The sequence below is a fragment of the Barbus barbus genome (assembly GCF_936440315.1).
Source record: "Barbus barbus genome assembly, chromosome: 1".
NCBI classification, from domain to species: domain Eukaryota; kingdom Metazoa; phylum Chordata; class Actinopteri; order Cypriniformes; family Cyprinidae; genus Barbus; species Barbus barbus.
The window spans coordinates 14461388-14481108 of record NC_136729.1 but is presented as its reverse complement, the minus strand read 5'-3'; the positions used below and the strand labels follow the sequence as shown (position 1 = coordinate 14481108).

Here is a 19721-nt window from a genome sequence, read left to right as displayed (position 1 = left end):
TACCAACAGACTTTACTTATACTAGAACTCTATTCTGAAACATAACAAAAATAGCACTTAAAATAAGATTTATTACAATAATAATAATAATAATAATAATAATATTAATAGCAAGAATATTAGGATATTAGACAATGCAAATATGCTTTACCCATGGCTTTCTAATAGGTGAAATCCCTCTTGCTCTCACACCATTTGCTTAGAAATAGCAAAACTGTACTGTAGCTGAAGGTATAGCAATCTACTCTCTGTTAGAAAATGGTACATTGAAAGCAGCAGACATTAATTCATCCATTCATTCATTTATAAAAAAAGATCAGTGGCATATTTTATCAAAGGAAAGTCCTTTGCGTGGCCTGTAGAGAAAGTGAAGGAGGAATCCTCGTCGGGTTGCTCAGAGTCCTAGTGCCTCTCGCCCAACCACCTTAAAATCCCTTCAGAGGCATCTCAAGAAAACTCTCCTGATTGGTGGTATATAGAGTTACTGACTGATGATTGTCCAATCAGTTCCACCATAATCTACTGTATGTTCAGTATGATTTCTTCGTATATTGTTGTGGAGCAGCAGGAAAAAAAGAGAAGCCTTCCTCTTTGCAGAGGTCAGTTGGCACTCTGCTCCATCATATAAATAAAAAGCGACTCCCAAAGCAGCATATACGACAGTTATGACTTTTTTGTTTTTTGCTTTTTTTCATACGTCTTCAAATATAACATTTGCAGAAGGAATGAGTCCCTCATTCCCTCTATAGCTTGTTTTGAGAGCCACAGGTTACTTTTCTCTTATAGTCTGTCTAGTTATATCTTTCTTCATCTCTCGCCTCTATTTCACGCTCTCTTAAAAAGAATATTATGAATTGTCACTTATGTACAGAGCATGTATAACAAGTACTGGGTTAGTCTGAAAGCTCCTTCTGTACTGCTAACACACCTGAGTAAATTACACAATCCTCCCATTCATTCTAGTTTACACTGCCTACTCTAATTCCTAATACCTTAGCTGAAATACAACCTGTCCACGCACGCAAACAGGCACACGCGTAAATTCACACAAGAAAAAACACATATTTAAACACGCACACACAAAAAGGACACACATACTGTATATACATATAAATGAATTCAGCATCCACGAAAAAAAACACACACAAAACTTCTCATCTCAAGACCCTGTGACATCTACATCGGCTTATGTGACTGTCCCGTTCACCTCTTCTTTTCTGAAACCTTCCTCTTGTGCTCTCCTGATGTAGCAATACGTTCAGTTAAATTTATATATTTATGATATACTTCTTTACAAATGATAGACTATACATTTTTGGCAAATGAGAGTCTTTTCAACTCCAGGTGGCAGCTCAAGATATGAAGTCTGTTCATTCTTCTGGCCAGTCTGTCACACGGTGGCATCCAACATCTCATTCGACTTGGCCATGATCTGGTTCTGGTTGGAGTCGAGGCCGAAGAATTTTACATGGAGGCCGTCGGTTGGGTGCACCACCGGGACCGAGATCAAGCGCGGGAATGTCCGCGTGGCCAGTTCGAAGCGACTCCCTCCCGCGAGCTCCACGGCCAGGAGTTTGAGGAAGAGAGTGGCCAGCTGTTTGCCGAGACAGGAGCGAACGCCACCTCCGAAGGGCAGGTAGTGGAAGCGGCCCTCGCGATCCTCGCTCCGCTCCGGGCTGAACCGGTCCGGGTCAAAGGCCTCCACATCCTTGAACACAGCTGAGGTGTCGTGGGTGTCACGGATGCTGTACATGACACTCCAACCTTTGGGAACCTGTACACCCTAAGAAACGGGAAAAAAGGAGGTTAGAAGTGTTGTTATTGTTAACTAAAACTATACAAATATGATATAAATGATATAGAATATAAAAAGAATATAAAATATAAATATTAAATGCAAAAGTTCAATGAAAATTAGAAATGTTGGAAACATTAAAGTGAATTACTAAAACTTAAACTGAATTAAACTTAAATTAAAGGGGTCTTATGATGCGATTTCAAGTTTTCCTTTCTCTTTGGAGTGTTGCAAGCTGTTTGTGTATAGATAAGATCCCTGAAGTTGCAAAGACTAAAGTCTCAAAACCAAAGAGATATTCTTTATAAAAGTTAAGACTCGACCACGCCCTCCTAAAACGGCTCATTCAAACAAGCCCCCACATGTCTACGTCACGGTGTGGGGAGATTTGCAAAACACCGCCCAAATGTATACGCAAAGAAAGGGGGCGTGATTTTTATTCTCGCTGTATTATTGTTTCTGCACCATGTCCTGGAGACGCCGTGTTTCGTTGTGAAAGCGAAACTACTTTGTTTGGGATTCCAAAAGAGGACGCAACAAGAAATCAGTGGTTAAGTTGTAGTTACAACACTGTTCCAGAACAGTTCAAACCAAATATTTGAGTTTGTGCAGCGCATTTTACGGAGGACTATTTCCTGAACCTGGGAGTAGCCTGCCAGCTATGAGCTGTGTTCAAAGGCTGTTTCTATAAAGTGGAGCAATTCCAACTTTGCAAGGACAGTCTGGTGCTTCTGACTCACAGTCTGTAAGTATGTTTTCTTATTTAAAGAATTTGCCACTGACGATTCAAACGCAAGTTTTGAGCTGTGTAGAGTAGTGCTTGTTGTTTGTCGTTTCTCCGATCACAAATGCAGACATGGTAATGTTTACTTGGCGCGATGCAACAACGCGTAAGACAGCACAAGTCATTATAATCAGTAATTATGTCCCCACAGGATGCAACAAATGCCTGGTTTATAATGGGTTTTATTGTTTTTGTGTCGTCGCGCCGGGACACGGCATCACAATATGGTAAAGGGCGTAACATTTCCGTCTCACACTTGAGGTGTTCGGCCAATCACAATGCACTGGATAGCTGGCCAATCAGAGCATACCTCGCTTCTCAGAACGATGAGATTTGTAAAAATCTATGCGTTTCAGAAAGGCAGAGCATAGAGGAGCAACAATAATGTACAATATGTAGAAAAGAATGTGTTTTTTTTAACCTTAAACCGCATAAACACATTGCATTACACCAAACACACAAAATTATGCTCTTTTTAGCAACGTCATATGACCCCTTTAACGCTAAATGGAAATATAAAAAAATGACAAAAACTCTAAACAAAAATTTAAGTAAAAACTGATGATATAAAAATAAAATCTTATTCAAAATATTAATAAATAATATATATTTATGTCATTTAGCAGATACTTTTATCCGAAGCAACTTACAAATGAGGACAATAGAAGCAATCAAACCAACAAAAGAGCAAAATAATATGTACCGTGAAAAGTCCCGGTTAGTAATATAATACAATAGTATATGGTTGTAAGGATAAAACAGGTGAGCATTCACATTAACAACAATATGAAACAATAAAAGCATAGTTAACAAAACAAAAAAGATAATTCCAACATCATCTACTCATCGTCAAGTCTATCCAAACCTGTATGACTTGTTTCTTTGATATTTTCATAAGACTGTGGTCTAACTGGAACTTGTATAGATACCTTTTTTTCCATTTAAACATCTGAACCAGTTTTCCCACAGAAAAATAGTATGTCATACTTGTTTTGAACAACATGAGGGTGAGTAAATGATGCCAGAATTTTTTAACAACTCACATCCAGCTCAAAGGTCTGTGTGGCAATGCGGTAACCTCCGGACACGGGGGCAAACAGACGCAGGACCTCTTTGATCACGCAGTCCAGGTACTTGAGGCTAATGATGCTGTCCAGTCGCAGTTCACCCTGGCACAGACAGCCGTCATGCAGCAGGCCACAACTCCGCAGCTCCTCACGCAGCTTCTCCAGCACCGCAGGGTGTCGCAGCAGCTGCATGATCAGAGACGTGCTGGCGCTGGCTGTTGTAGCAAAAGCAGCAAAGATCAGCTCAATAGTGGACTCCTGCGGGAGAAAGAAAGAGGCTTGTGGTTTAATGACACACACATGGACACTAGTCCTAGATATTTGACACTAATATTCTGGCATGTTGACATCTGTTACTGATGAATTCTGGCTTGATTTCTGTGATAAAACTTTGCAGAAACTCATATCTGTCATAATTCATTTTTAAATGTCATTGATACTTGAATTGGGTGATACAATGCAAAATAATTATTTTATATTTTAATATATTTTAAAATTTCATTTAATTCTGTGGCAAAGCTTAATTATCAGCAGCCATTACTTCAGTCTTGAGTGTCACATGATCCTTCAGAAATCATTCTAATATGTTCTGGTGCTCAAGAAACATTTCTTATTATCAATGTTCTGTTGCTTAATATTTTCTTTTTATTCTTTGATGAATAGAAAGTTTAAAAGAACAGTATTTGTTTGAAATAGAAACATTTTGAAACATTATAAATGCAATGACTGACTTTTAATGCATCCTTGCTGAATAAAAGTATTAATTTATTTTTTATTATCATTTCTTGACCCCAAACTTCTGAACAGTAGTGTAGATATAGTGTCTCTAGTCTAGCTACTTAACCGCAATCTGACTTTTTCTGTAATTCTTAGGATGGAGCTTCTTTACTTCTTTTCTTTCCTTCTCTCTTCTTTTTTTCTTTGAGGTTTGGCAGCCATCTTACACAGGTTTCTTTTCTCTCTCCCTCCCTATTTTAACTGCTTGCCAGTGAGTTGGTGTTGACAGGCCTGGGAGCCACCCCTGCCACTGACTGATGAGACTTCGCCTTTACCTTACAAAAGAAAAAAGCTGAAACGTCTGAGCCGAGTGGAATAACCAGGCTACAATAGCCTACAGGGAAGCATTTATGGACTATTATCTGTGCCATTAAATGTCTGTCATCCCAGTTTGGGCATGGGACTAGAGAACTGAGCAGGAGAGAGAGAAGAGAAATAAAGAGTGCAGTCAGTGGGTAAAGTGCAGCCAGAGAGTCGCTGCAAGCCTCTCAATATCATAGTGTTGACTTCCTGTTTTGTTTTAATCAAGTAATCACAATTTGACCTCACACTGAAAACAAAATCATCTGGTGAAAAGAAATTGATTAGCATACAGACAGGGAGGATGACTGTGTGGTGAAAACTATGACCAGTTTTACGGATGTGTAATGTACAGCATTAAATAGATGTGACCCCTCAAAATACAGCTAAAACAAATCTTTGAAATGTAGGATAAAATATCCCCATTTCAGGAAGACTGAGAGAGAAATCCTCTATAATGCAGACTAGGCGGCCATTTTTTAACACAGACTGCCTCGCTTTCTACTGCCTACCTAGTCCGCTGCCTTCTAAGAAAGCATCACAACAGAAGTGAAAAATCTCTTTAGTGAGTGATTTGAAAGAGCCAACCTACATATGCTACAAGTCACTCACACACGACACAAAGTGCACAAGAGGTGCTCACATTTGATTCCAGTGGAGTCAGACATTAGCATTTTGCAAAGCTAATGACACGATAGACTAATAACCAAAAAAAAAAAGATACAATTTATTAACAGTTTTTAGTATCATTATGCTATACATTTATAATCAACATTTCTCCTCACAGTAGCTGATTCACTGTAAGCTTTTTCCACTTTTTTGTCATGATTTTTCTGAATTTGGTGAGTGATGTTTGGAATAGCTTTAACACAGGAAAGCGCACATATGAGGGCTTAAAATGTTGTCTATGTAGGCAGCTTTTGGAACAAGGTTTTAGAACAAAGCTGTAGTGTATTAGCAGTGCTTCGCTCACCTTGAGCTCCTGCATCGTAAGCTCTGTGTTGTTCTCCTTGGCGCTTTTTAGAAGCACATCGAGAGCGTCAGTGTAATCTTTCCCCTGGGTGTGGAGTGGTTTCTCTCTGATGGCTTTTTCTATGCTTTTCTGTAGTGAGTCTCTTGCACGAATACCCTGAAAACACACACAATTTTATTAGTTGTTCTACCACTGTGTTCCTAATGTGCAGAAACCGTCTAATCCCTTTCTCCATTTTGAAGTGATGTAGACAATACATATTGACATTTTACCTTCCTATAGCCACTAAACGGCAGGTCGATGGGAAGGCTAAAAACGTTCTCCACAAAATCCTGGAAAGTGTGGAAAAGACAGTGCATCTCCTCTTCAGAGACGCGGAAACCCAGGAGCACACGCACTGCCATGTGGAAGGAGAGCCACTGGGACTCACGATAAACATTGATGGGGTCAGGATTGGAGCTCCACACCCGCAGGGTCTCCTGAATGACCAGCTGGATCTTGGGCAGGTAGCTCTCCAGAGCCTCATGACTGAAGACTTTAGCAAAGATCTGAGAAACACAATTGAAAATGCAGTCAGTTTATGAACATGACCAGATATTTGACACTGCAACATTATTTAAGAGTTTGTATCTATATGCATATTACATGAAAAAAAGAGTTGCACTGTTCCAAAAATACTAAACATTTGTTTTTGACTCGGGCTTATGGACCTGTATTGCTGAACTACACTTCCCACAATGCAACTGGCCCATGAATCACATCATCCATAACAAACTAGCACTTCTGTGCTCTACAGGCAAGAAATGTCACAAAAATATTATCCTGAAGCCACAGTCAGCACCTAAAGGCCAAGCTTATTTGTCTAATAGTTTGAAGCATGGAACATTCTCATTAACTCCTCACTATTTTTGACCTTCTTGTACTCTTAACTGCCACTCACCTACCTCCACCTCCCTCTCAGAATATATGAGAGAGTTTCCCTCTGCATCAGCAGGGAGGGCGAAAGGCGAAGGTAAGATTTTCCTGGCCGTGGCAGCTCATTTCTAATGTACCTCAGTTGTGCTGGTTTGTTTAGTGAAGTAACATCCATGTTACAGTGCCCACGACTAACAATAGCACTTTTTATATGCCATCTCATTCCAAATATCTCGTCTCTGCCCCACTTTTTTCCACAGTAGTAAAGGGAAGGGGGGCGGAGACTTGTGTGTCCTCCTCCTGTCACTCCGTCTGACTTTCTCTCGCCAAGGCCAGTTTCTTTGTGTCTCCTTTCAGTGCTGTTCTTCTCAGACCCACTTCATTTCTAACTCTAACGATCAACTCGCTGTTAGTATATCATTTAGGCATTAAAAGCTTATTTAACACCTATTTACACTTGGTTTTCAGTGTCCTTCATGTATATAAAACCACAAATTATCTGTCCATTCTATTACATCATTAACATCGGATCCTTTTCTGGCTCGTCACAGTGGTTCACATGTGTGGAGAAAAAACGAGTGGCTACAAGTATGTTTGCGTCACACTTCTTTCTTAGCTTCTACTCATAAATTAATATATGCAATACAACACCATATTTATACTGCTTATTGGTTTGGGAATTTTTTTTAAGGTTACTATTTTCCTTTTGCAAGTCTTTGCGTACTAGACAGACGTCAGTCAAGCTCCACTAATGCCAATCCCCATTATACAGGATTTTGAACACTACTGGAAAAAAAACAGCCGCCTGTCTTCATTACAAAACGTGACTGCACTTTCCACACACATACACACACGGCCTTTTAAAGCTCCCCCACCCTAATAATTTCCATATGTCTTAAATTATATGAAACTGCTCAAAGCTGCTGGTTTGACCAGAATGTAAAGACCTCTTTATTCTCTCCCCCAAACCATTCACTTTCTTTACATTACTCTCTACTTTTCCAATCTCTCTCTCGCTCTCTCTTTTATCTCTCCCCCGCTGACTAAAACAAAATCCCTCATTCAAAGAGCGAGAGCACTTTGTGTAGGCAGGTGAGTGCAGAATTAAGATCCTGTGCCCTCTACTGGCCAACCTAATAAATTCAACTCCTCACCAAATCCACAGTTTGATAGGCCTTCTGCTCCATGGCTATATCAACAAGTGTGATTTAGTTGCATCAATGAGCTGTTGTGTATCCTGTTAATGACCAGCACATCAAATAACTTTTTGCTTTCTTCTAGGAAATTATATCATTTTTATAGCTACATCCCAAGCTCACAGAGCCATTTGGATCTAATGTTTGCTTTCAGCATCTCTCCAGTACATGTATAACAGTGGTATTCAAATGACATTTACAGTAACTTCTTTTCTTTCCCAAACGTCCCCTAGAACGGGACGTCCCAGAAAACTTAGAGGCTGTAACAGGCCGTGCTGATGAACATACTGTACCTTTCCAGTCTAATATATAGACTGTACATTGCTGTACACCTCCAGAGAGGTTCAAGAACAAATTAAAATATATTTATTACATTAGTACGCAGAGCAGGATGTTTAAACCTAGCTGAAGGGGGTCTTTGTCCGTCTGAGACTGGCTGACTAATTAGCAGTCATTAGGGGGTTTGCGTGAGGCCCTGGACCTGGAGGATTAACCAGACTGATTACACCCCACTGACCCCTCAATGGAACAGGTGTGTGGGGTGAAACTCAAGCCTCCAAGGGACTGAAGAGAACCAGGGTCCACAAAAAAGCTTTTTTGTCCCCAAACAATGGGTTGGATTTGAGGAGAAGCTAGTTATGAGCATAATCCTCGATTGTGAGCAGACTGTTATGTGTAACAATAGTGCGCACGGGAGCAAGGCATTGTGGGTATCTGTCTCCAAATCTGGACTTAAGGATGGCAAAGCCTTGTCCATTTGACCTTCTATCTTGTTTCTTTCACTCCATCTACGGTTCTTACTCTTTTTTTGTCCTTCCACAAATTCAAAACATCTTTCACTGGCAAGGCAGGGAAATGGTCCACACAAAATCCATCCATTAGGAGATAAGGATGGTTCCCACAGATAAAAAAAAAGTACATTTGAGTGAACATGGACCTTACCTTTCTCCTTTTGCGGTGGATGTCTCCTATAGAGTTGGCCAGACTGTTGGGACCCAGTAGAGTGCTGGTGCTTTGGGGCCAGTCCACAGTGACCAGGCTGTGCTCTCCCATCAGGACCTTACGTACATTCTCTGCCCCCGTGACCCGGATGAGCGGCCGTCCAAGCAGGTGAGTCTTGAATACATTCCCATACTTCTGCCTCCTTGAGGCATGGAAACCTGCTCCCTGAAAAAGAGAACCAGTACATTAGTTGCAGATAAGAGGCATTAAACCGTGAATATAAATTACTATAAATTACCTTTTAATTTATTTTTTGATGTTTTATTTTAAAATAATACTATATCGTTAATATTATGACTTTAATAAGTCACCAACATGCCTGTTACATTGTCACTGTACTTTTTTTTTTTTTGGCCAACATTTTAGCCAAAAACAGCTATTGATTTTAAACCATAAATTGAACTGAATTATTACCTTTGTAGTTTCAATCACATTATTAACCTTTAGCCTAGCAATAACCCATAAAACTGAACACAACTCTGTAGGCTAAGAAGTTTCCATCTGAATATACCAGATGTAATGAGGTGTTAGGGCTAATAGGTATTTGGAACGAAGGGTGTTAGCCTTGTGGGATTAGCCCATTTTGTTTGTTTTTGTGTTGTAAGGGCATAAGGGTCCCGTTCACAGCATTCTTTATACAATTGGGTTAGCTTTACCTAAGAAGGGGCTCAGCCTTAGCCTTCAGGATCATGCTGAGAGAAGTGATCTAATGAGTATATGAGCGCAGCCATTAGCTCTGAGAAGTCGGTGTGTTGTGTGAAAGATTGGCTGAAAGTGCTAATCTGCAAGTAATCCAGTACATCCTGCAAACTTTCACCTTTGATCCTCTACGATTTGAGAACAAGCAAAGTGATTACCCCAAACATCTAAAAGAGATGTTTAAGGGTTACAGAAACACATGTCAGGCTTTCTCAGGGCAGGAGACCTGAACCTGAATGGCATATCATGGCCTATGGTTTAACTGTAGCCATTACATCGGCCTAACTGAAATGTCTCAGTGTTATGTGTATTGTAGAGAAAATATACTTAATTAAATGCATTATTTTGCTCAATACTAAAGTCATCATGCACATTCAAGTTCAGTTGAGTAGAATTCCAGACATGATAAAGAATCTTAGCTCTGGAGTAAGTTGCTCTGTATAGCACACAGTAATTGCCTGGAGCCCTTGAGACCTCTGCTGAGCACATAAAGACGGCCTGTAACCTCTCAGCCTCACACATACATACTGACCCCATGGCAGGAAGTGGCAGTAGAGCTGTTTGCTCCCCTTGCCATCCTCCCTCACCAAAATTTGTGACCAGTTTCATCGAGCACACTCCAACACTCACACTCTTATTTGCGAGGATAAATTTAGCAGCATCCACATCTTTTTTCCTGTTTGGAAACTAGTCTGAATACATTTCAGCTCAGCATGCTACATGCATGCTTCTGTGTGTTAATGCCTGTTCAGTTCAAATGTGAGGCAAATTTGTTTTTGCAAGTACTACTAAATCATGAATTAAAGTATTTAATTTTATTATAGATAATGTTTTACCATTGACAGATTTATTTTTGGAGTGCTTTTATGGCATTTACGGCCTAGGTGTTTGGCTTAATATCACTTATGTTCAGATTTGAGAACCCACAAACAAATGTGGCAAAATTCAAACTGCCTACTTCCGGCACATTTTATAGTCTTTTCAAAACATGTGTATGGACAGAGTAGCTTGTGTCACATTCACTTTCCCACCATCTCCTGGTCTCAAATATGAGGGACAGGTCCTGAGCTTTATTGCTGCTTTAACTATGGTAAGCACTTCCCAATGCCATTGCTGTCTGCCCTATAGTCCAGCAACCAGTCTCTTTGGAGATGGGCAAATGAGCGTTCCACCCCTTTTCGTGTACTTGTGGCCAGAGGCTGGGTTTCTCACCTCTATATATAAACAAATAAACAGATTAGTTCATGAATGATGTCTTGCCGTTGAACTTTTATCACATATGTTGGCAAACATTAAAAAGAGTAAATGCACGGGCATAATCCGAAATGCATCGCATTTTAATTTTTGACGTAAAACCTTGGCTGACTGACACATCCAACACCTCCATAATGTCAGAGACCATAAATGACAACCTTAGCTCAAGACTGGCTGAGATGTCTGAAGACTTAGCAAATGTCTTATGACCCGCATGGCACTTTGGCCCCTAAAATCCTATAACAAATTATCGTTTTAATTAAATAGCGAGATTATTAGATTAGACTAACGAGATATACATATGCACACCGAGGCTAGACAAGGTCGGACAAAAGGAGATTAAGTCTTACTTTCTAATCTGCCAAACCAGAACTGGCAGAACATGTGGGGAAAAAATATGGCTGTAAAATCTGCAGTGGTGGACAATTTAAACCATATTTCACACTTTCACACTTTTCTCAGTTTTCACAATTTTTCCTGCAAAAGCCTGTTTTGTGTTTTATAGTTTTGGCGGGATTATGTCATACTCAATCATTTTTGGTTCCTCGTTTGAAGGAGGAGAAAGAATTCCTGATTCTAGAATCATAACCAACCAATTTGGACTTTAGAAAATCAAGGTTTAGTCAGTTAGAAACACTTTTAGACTGTTGTTCTAAAACGGTATGACTGAAGTTTCCCCCAGAGGAACTCTGTCCGTGGCCAAACAGACACATGGCATCCCAGGACCTCGACAGGTGTTAGACGGCGGGTGCAGCCGCTGCGTGAACAGTGTGTGGGGTGAGAGAAATGTTCACTGGCCAGATCACAGCCAGTCTATACTTAAAGACACTGAGGATTTCACATATCAGGTGAGTGTGAGGGCAAGAGGTCATGCTGACATGAACAACCACATGCACACACACACACACACACATCCAAAAGCAATGCAGGGGAAGAGGGGGAAAATAAATGTAGTATCTTTCACCACATGGTGAGAACTCAGTGTGTGTGATGATGGATGATTGTGTGTATGTGTGTGAGTGTGTGTGTGCTCACCTCTCAGCAGTGGGACCAGTCAGTACGAGAGAGAGAAAGGAGCCGTTTTCAACCTGACAGACCCAGGACAAGGCCGTCTTTCACACATGCCCAACATAAGGGCACTCTCTAACTTTCTCTCTGTTGATTTCAATGTATAAACACATTTACGCAGAAGTGAACTTGTAATTTGTATTATATTATGTTTGTTTATGGTCTTTGTTCTGTCATATTTCCCCTTCAGACGATTTCTGTTTTGACGTCTTGTGTAACCTGTGTGAACTTGGAGTGTTTGATAATTCTGGGAACAAGAGCATCCATTTTAAACACCACATGCTGTCATCCATACTAGGCCAGGGCCTTTTTTCCACCTCTGCATGAGTAGTGAAAGTGTGCAATGTACGGTCACACACTACATCACCAAAAACACATATACATTTCTCACATCTACATGTGTGTGTTTACGCATGTAGGGGCCAACAGTTCCCTCTGAAACAAGTGTACACAGAAGGGCAGCCAGAGAGGATCCAGTTCTGACCTGTGTAGTACAAGTGGAAAGTGCAAAAGACGTGCTAGAAGATGGGAAAATGTAATGGTTTTCCGGCTTGGAAGTGACTGCCAGTGAGGTGGGCATAAGAAAATTTGATTAGGATAGTGATTGACAGTGAGGTGTGCATAAGAAAATGTGATTAGGATGGTTTAATGGTCACAATCTACTTTGTCGAAAAGTGACTCGGCGCGCTGGAAATAGCAGAACAGGTCGTGAGGCAAAATGAGGAGACAGACGCACTGGGCTTGGCCGCGCAGATGTCATTTGGCTAGAAGGTGAGAAATGTCCTCCCTCATTTCACAAGGCCACAGAAGCTCAGACGTGCAGAGAACGAAAATAAAACAAAAAACCCAAAAAAAGGGTCACTGACGCACAAAAGCTCCACACACCCTGGAAAAGCTATGAGGTAATAATCTGCAGTTTACTCGCACTGTCAAACACACACACACACGTATGCAGCCGGTGCGTCCGTTCACTTCTGCATGCATTGCATGGTCATGGTGACTTTGTTGCTCCAAACGCGTTTCCTTAAAAACCAAGTGAAATCGGCTGTCAATCAAATAACAGCCTGTTTGTTTTGAGCGAAGGCAGATTGGGTTCAAGAACTCCGTTAGAGGTTGAGGTTAGATGATCTTCAGCGATAAGACAGAAAAGCATTCCACATTCATTAGGACCGCAAAACACATGTCAGACGTCGTTTGAAGACAATAAAGCGCGCAGGGCTCTTAGGATAAGAGCATCTGTGTCAGAAGCTCATGTGGCTGTATAGTTTCTCATTTAAAGCCTTAGAATTAGAATTAAATAGATCAGTCAATAAACAGGCAAAACTTGTCTTTGAAAACAGCTGAATGTGATCAGATGCGTTTACAGTACACGTGTGTGTTCAGTTACATGCACTTCAACCTCTCACAAAACATGCCTGTTCTATGCCTCTGGAGGTGAAAGGGTTAACTCGCCACATTCAGTAGTTTCTTTTATTTTGAAAAGAAATTTATCAGATGTTTTACAAGGGGGCGCAATAAAGAGGACCGCTTTTTTCCACTGGCTCATTCCACAGAGAACGCAGGACTAAAAATACAAATTTCTGTGTAAACTGGACACCAGTCGAGCCTCCCGCTACATAAATGTAGCCTTTGTGTGTCAGTGGAAATGTTATACAAATGACCCCTTTATTAAGATCACAAAAAAACCCTTTTAATTATATTTATTCAGATCAGCTATGGTTGACCCGAACACAGGGGGTGCTACGCAAGGGACTGGGGGGGGTGCAATTTCATATGCAATTTCAAATCACCTCAATGTGTTTCTTCAGCATACGACCGCCATAAAGTAAGATGAGAAGAAAAGAAAGATGGATGGAGCGCAGAGAATTAAAAAGTGTACGGCAAGTTTTCCTTGGCACATCGTTCTGCTCCGTGCTCTTTATTTGTATCACTCATTATTCTGACCCTTGTCCTCAGGTCCTTCTGTATATATGCATGTGTGTGCCTGCATGGCTTAGTCCAGGGGCTGCTGTGTTTATTGGTTCAGCGCGGCAGGTAACGAGCCGGGAGGAGTTCTCCGTACGCTGACCCACAGTCTCAGCATAAATAAAGATAATATGTCCATTTACTGAAATAGCCCGTTGGAATCTCTCAGGATGTGTGCGTTGGCCCATCTCCATTGGGGTATAGACGGCATTTCTGCAAAGAGAGAGGGGGAAAGCGAGCAGAGGCAGTAAGACTTGAGGTCCCATTATTTGGCCATCAGTCACCCTTGGGTGTACCCGCCAAAGAGGGTGTTAGTGGAGGCACATGGCTCTGCATAAATGAAAAGATATATGGGAATTTCGGGCAACGCAGTGAGAATCAGCAATCGGCATCAGAGCGCAATGGTTTCGCTTAATGCCGAGCGAAAGCCAAAGCCCACAAGACAAGCGCAAAGAACCGAACTGAGAGAATAGGCTCCCCTTTGACCTGGAAACACTTTGTGGAGAGAGATTATGGTTGTTCAGTGCAGTGTGAGTGCTCACCCTGGGGACCCCCTTTTCTTCTCTTTTCTATCCCCCTACCTTCCTCCTCCTCCCACTACTGCTGCCAAGCCCCCTTCGCTTTCACCCCCTGTCCCCTGTTCCTAAAGACAAGAGGCTGTTTGAGGGGTTGATGGTGCGTTCCAGAGGTGAAAAAGGGGCCACACCGCACTGGTGCCAGTCATGCCTGTTTCATGCTCGCTAATCCCGACAAGCCCCAGGAGAAAGCCAGAAAGTGAGAGAGAGGGGATGCTGGAAGACTGTTCCTCAATCCCCCAGGTCTCTATAGGCCATGCTCTCTGGAATTCTGATCAGAGCCCCAAGCCGTGTAGTCTTTGTCCCAGGGTGTGGGTGTGTTTTTGACCCCCCGGCGGGCAGCTTTATTGCCACCCAGACTGGAGCGATTTGGGTCAAGGTGGAGACGTGGGGTAGAGGTAAGGGAGGGTTGCCCACTGGGTGAACTGTGCTCTCATGTTAAGACAGCCTTTCCTGTGTACTGAGAAACTGCAGTATTGAGGAGTTATTGCTACAATGGCAAAGGAATTTGTGCTTATATAATGATCATTATTAGTCTGAAGTCTTAACTCACCATTATTGATCAGCACACAATTCAAAAGTAGTGGCCCTGGCAAAGAAACAGTTAAGTTTATGCGCCATATGGATATTACAGCAAAACTTGGAGCACCATTGAGAAGAGGACAAAAAAGAAAGCTGTGACCAGATATTTTTTGTGGTCAATTGAAAATTTATACACAGACAAAATACAAAATCATTTCATAATTCAAAATGACAGACACACCGCAAGAGAACTAAAAAAAAAATTACACTCCTCTGAGTCCATAAATCTATGTCAGTCACAGATTTGGCCCACTTTTGGATTCGATTGCTGCTTTGCTGAGCCTTATGAAGCGATGTGGACCACAAACGGGGCTAACCGACCAATTTAAGGGGTTGTCTTAAATGTACTCAGATACACAGATTGTTAAAAAGCAATACATGTTTTCAGAAGCACAAGAAGGAGAGAGATCAACATTTCAAACTACATGTTCGCACAGTAGCTCTCAGTTGCCTCACAGTCATGCCTTGAGCTGTAGCAATAAGGAATGAAACAAGTTTGGCACAAATGGACCAGACCAAATCCTATTGATTTTAAATATATAATTCTGAGATGCAGTCAAGCCTGTTTGTTTTTCTAGAGAGCCTGCCAACTGCATGGAAATTCTCTTCTGGATTTCCAGCAACTTTGGAGAATCTATTCCTGACCAGAGAATTTGATCTGTACACCACTCAGACCAGGACATTCCTCCCTATTGAAAATCTCAGTTGAAAGCAAACCACTCCAGCTACTGCAAGCCAATGTTCAGGGACATCCTAATGCGCACCATGGATTTAATATGGAAAGAATTCCTAATACATTTATTCACGATTTTTACTGTATGGAATGCATTTTTACAGCTTCGGTTCGTGTAATAACTTTCTTTTAAAAATACCACATTATGGCCGCTGTGCTGATTTTAATTCAGTTCATGTGCTACCTTATTTTCTAAGTTCTAAAGATGGCACAGAGACTCCCTGAATGTACTGTGCGGTCCACGCGCTGTCTGGTATCATGACAGAATGGTACGGCATCATTCACAACACGCGGGATCGTCAGAGGAGAACTGGCCCCCCGACTGAGCCTGGATTCTCCCAAGGTTTTTTTCTCCATTCTGTCACCGATGGAGTTTTGGTTCCTTGCCGATGTCGCCTCTGGCTTGCTTAGTTAGGGACACTTCATTTCCAGCGATATCGTCGACCTGATTGCAAAGACACTATTTAAACTGAACTGAGCTGGATGATGACATCACTGAATTCAATAATGAAATGCCTTTAACTGAAAATCTTTTTTTTAATCTTTTCATTTTACATTATTGACACACTATTTTCCTTTTTGATATTGTGCAGTTGCTTTGACACAATTTACATTGTTAAAAGCGCTATATAAATAAAGGTGACTTGACTTGATTCGTCTAAAATAACCGGCGCGCGTAATTACACAGAAACGCAATGAGAGCGCGACACTACCTGTCCTCGCGATCAATCCCACCCCGCGCGCCAAGAGGAGTTTGCGCGCTTTGACAAGCGGTGCTCAGTGGCTGTGTTCTCGCGCGCATCGGAAGCCAAGGACTACAATATTTCTGGAACGGAGCGCGCCTTTCTTGGCAGGCGCAAACAGGTTGTTCCACGTGGATTGAGAACTGGCTGTATGAAACAAAAACTGTCGGCTATCTAAAACAGACAGCTTATTAACACCATGGAAATATGGCACGGATGAAATTGCACACGTGGGGATAACTAACCTGCAGGCTGCTCGCTTTTTAAAGTGTAATATTACGCTCGAGCGCACAAGTGCGAAAAGCATTAGTGGACTTTATCCTACACTTGATGTGTATTTAACAACGCAGTTACCAACAGGGAGACTATATACTGGTGAGCGCACAAATCCGCGGTGCCTGGCGCGCACCGGAGCGGTGTGCGTGCGACAGCAAGGCGACTGGAAACTTGGAAAGACACAAGCAGATGGAGCGCTTACCTGAAAGAACCAGTGGCATGTTTCTCCAATGATGGGGAATCCCATGGAGCCCTTGGGCATAGGCAGCTTGCAGCTCTTGTCCCGTGTTGCGGTCCATCTCAGCTGCCAGAGTTGCTGGGACACGGCCAGAAGAAGTGCCATGGACACTAAACACGCAGCCAGCGTCGCCAGCGCCGAGACAAGGTCAAAACTCTCGAAGAGCATGGCTGTGAAGGTCCGGGACTTGTCTCAAATATTTCTTTGGAGTGATGAGCACTACAGTGGTTAAGCCTTCTCGGGAGTATATGAGGTGACTTATATAGGAGTTATATATGATTTGCTGCTACAATTAGCCTATTCTGAAAAGCAAAAAAAAAAAAAACTGAGAAGAATCTCTCTCAACAGAAGGCAACGCAACAAAGTATTGTAACGAAAAGTAAGTGCATAATTTGAAGTGTTTAATTAACAGAATGCTGGATATTACAAAGCGATCTTAAATGTTTGTATATCATTTTAAATTATGCAAATCGCTTTCCAATATTCCCGTGAATTTTAAATTCAATTTTTAATTTTCAAAATGTAAATTTGGCATGAACCTGTCAAACTTGAAAGCTGATTTAGAAATGTTGTTCTAAATTCCAAACTCTTGTTTAAAAATTTGCTTTAAGTTACTTTTTGAGAAAAATAAATAAATAAATTCAGTTATTTTAAAAATATCTTACAGGAAAGCTCGATATAATATTTTTAAATGCACTGAAATCAAGTAATGGTCATAAGGAAGACGCAGAAATAAATGAAAGAAATAATCCTCCGAAGTTTGATGCCTATGAGCAGTAAAAATCTTCAGATGAGTGTAGTGCGTCTCTCTCGCTAGCCCGTTTTCTGATGCGGTTTCACTCTCTACCTCTCTCTTGCGCTCTAGCTCTCTCTCTCTTCACATACAGTTTCTCAATGTGAGTTCGAGTCGCACAGCGAGCTTCCAATGTGTGTTTATATAGCAGTGAGGCGGCATTCGGCCAGGGTGCAAGCGGCTCCCCCTTACCCCACCCCACAGAACTGAGGCGGGGTGAAAAGTGAACGGGCCGGGCGCTGGAGCGTGCGGGACCTGGAGAAGAGCCCAAAGAGAGAGAAAGAGAAAGAGAGAGAGAGAGAGAGAGAGAGAGAGAGGGGGAAGACTTACAATACCTTAAGCCTCATACGTTCGAGAAAGTATCACCTGCCACTCGCAGAATATGCATATGGTTTAATCGTAAGCTTGATGCTGTCACGCTGAGCTACCTTGATTACTCAGCATGAATTTAAACCCTTGGTTCAAAAACCACAGGAAAAAAGGAGATGTAATGTTATAACAGTGTTACCTTGTCTTATAAGGACTTGGTAAGACACCATAATAGCCATGTTGATTCAGTATCAGTTTAACATTTCTAACAAATGCCTTGACTGTTCAGATGCGCATCTGTTCGTGCGCGCCTTTAGTCTTGTCACAGTGATTCATTCATTGACTCATTCATTCGTTATTTGTTTTCTTCATAAATGGCTTTCTGTCTATCCATAACTTTTAGGGGGCAAGATTTTTAAAATAATTTATTTGAAACAGGACATTTTCGGGGCTCGAGTATGTTAAGATGCGTCATGCAACCCTAGCTCTTATTTGGCGCCCAAAGTTAACTAATATTAAAGTATTTTAATCAAAACAGTAAGGTTTATTGTGAACATCTGTAATAAAGTAATACATATTTCAGTATTTTTGCTAATTAAATAAATAATGAACTTAACGCAAGGTGCTGATGTAGCCAACTGCCACTATGGACTCTTGCGTTCTGACTAACTTTTGTGGTTACTTAAACATTGGGGGGAAACTATTAAAACATCCATCTAACTATTAATATATCGATCTATCTATCGATCTATTTATCTATCTGTGTAAAATGAATTGACTTCGACAGACACTGCTGAGCGTGTCCGATTCGTGCTGGTGTCATCTGTTACAGATGGTACGTGGTTTCAATTACGGTCACCTTATGATCACAATCTCTCAAGGACAGTTATGTAATTGTTCTCAGCATATGAGACGACCAGTGCTCCAGCTGTTTCGCTCACTCTCTTTAGGTCTGCTTCCCGAGGCGCGCAGCTGATGCGAGGATGAGAGAGGAAGGGATGCTCGTCAGATATTCTGCTTACTTGTTTGAAACCTAACAATTCTCATCATTTTACAAAGGACGCGATAAATGATAGTTACTCGTCTTTTCGCTTATAAGACGAATGCGAAGAGCTCTCGAACGCGTGCCTATAAGTTAAAACCATCCATAAAGAGTGCGACTTCTGCAAGCTTACGCATTCTCTCCCTTATGCTTTTGCTTTTCTATCTGTTTTAAGCCAAAGTAAACATGTCCCGAGTTTGCACTGTGAAATGCAAGGGATTTCTGTCTTTTTATGATATTTTTCTAAGACATTCTTTCGCTCACGCTGTCAACCTGGACGCGTCTCTCAACGTCACACTGCCGCCTAGCGGAGACAGAGGGAACTTCTCAATCTCTGATTCATGTATCTAACATATGTACATATAACTTAACATTTTGCAACGTGGGATAGAAAAATAAGACTGAAATATTCCCTTATTGAAAACCACATAAAATTATTTTCATGTTACTATATAAATAATGTATTTCTTCACACAAGCTTTAGCAATGTACTCAGATATAAGAGGTGTAGTTGTTCTGAACAGAATTATTTGAATCTAATACATAATTCTGATGCCTAGTTATTTTTTTTTTCATATCACTGTTTCCCCTGGGAAATGCACAGACTTACAGCTTAGAGAGTAAGCAAGTTCACA

General features: G+C 41.3%; 1 protein-coding gene across 1 annotated transcript; it reads right to left on the bottom strand.

Annotated features, from left to right (window-relative positions):
• Positions 1-692: 692 nt before the first annotated feature.
• Positions 693-17853, bottom strand: LOC306874955 (cytochrome P450 26B1-like). The gene is made up of 6 exons (XM_079425295.1): positions 16907-17853; positions 8750-8974; positions 5969-6244; positions 5697-5852; positions 3623-3904; positions 693-1783 (listed from the first exon to the last, which is right to left on the bottom strand). Exons 1-6 carry the CDS (start codon positions 17108-17110, stop codon positions 1391-1393), a joined length of 1536 nt encoding a protein of 511 aa, XP_079281421.1. The 5' UTR covers positions 17111-17853; the 3' UTR covers positions 693-1390.
• Between the last annotated feature and the right edge of the window lie 1868 nt (positions 17854-19721).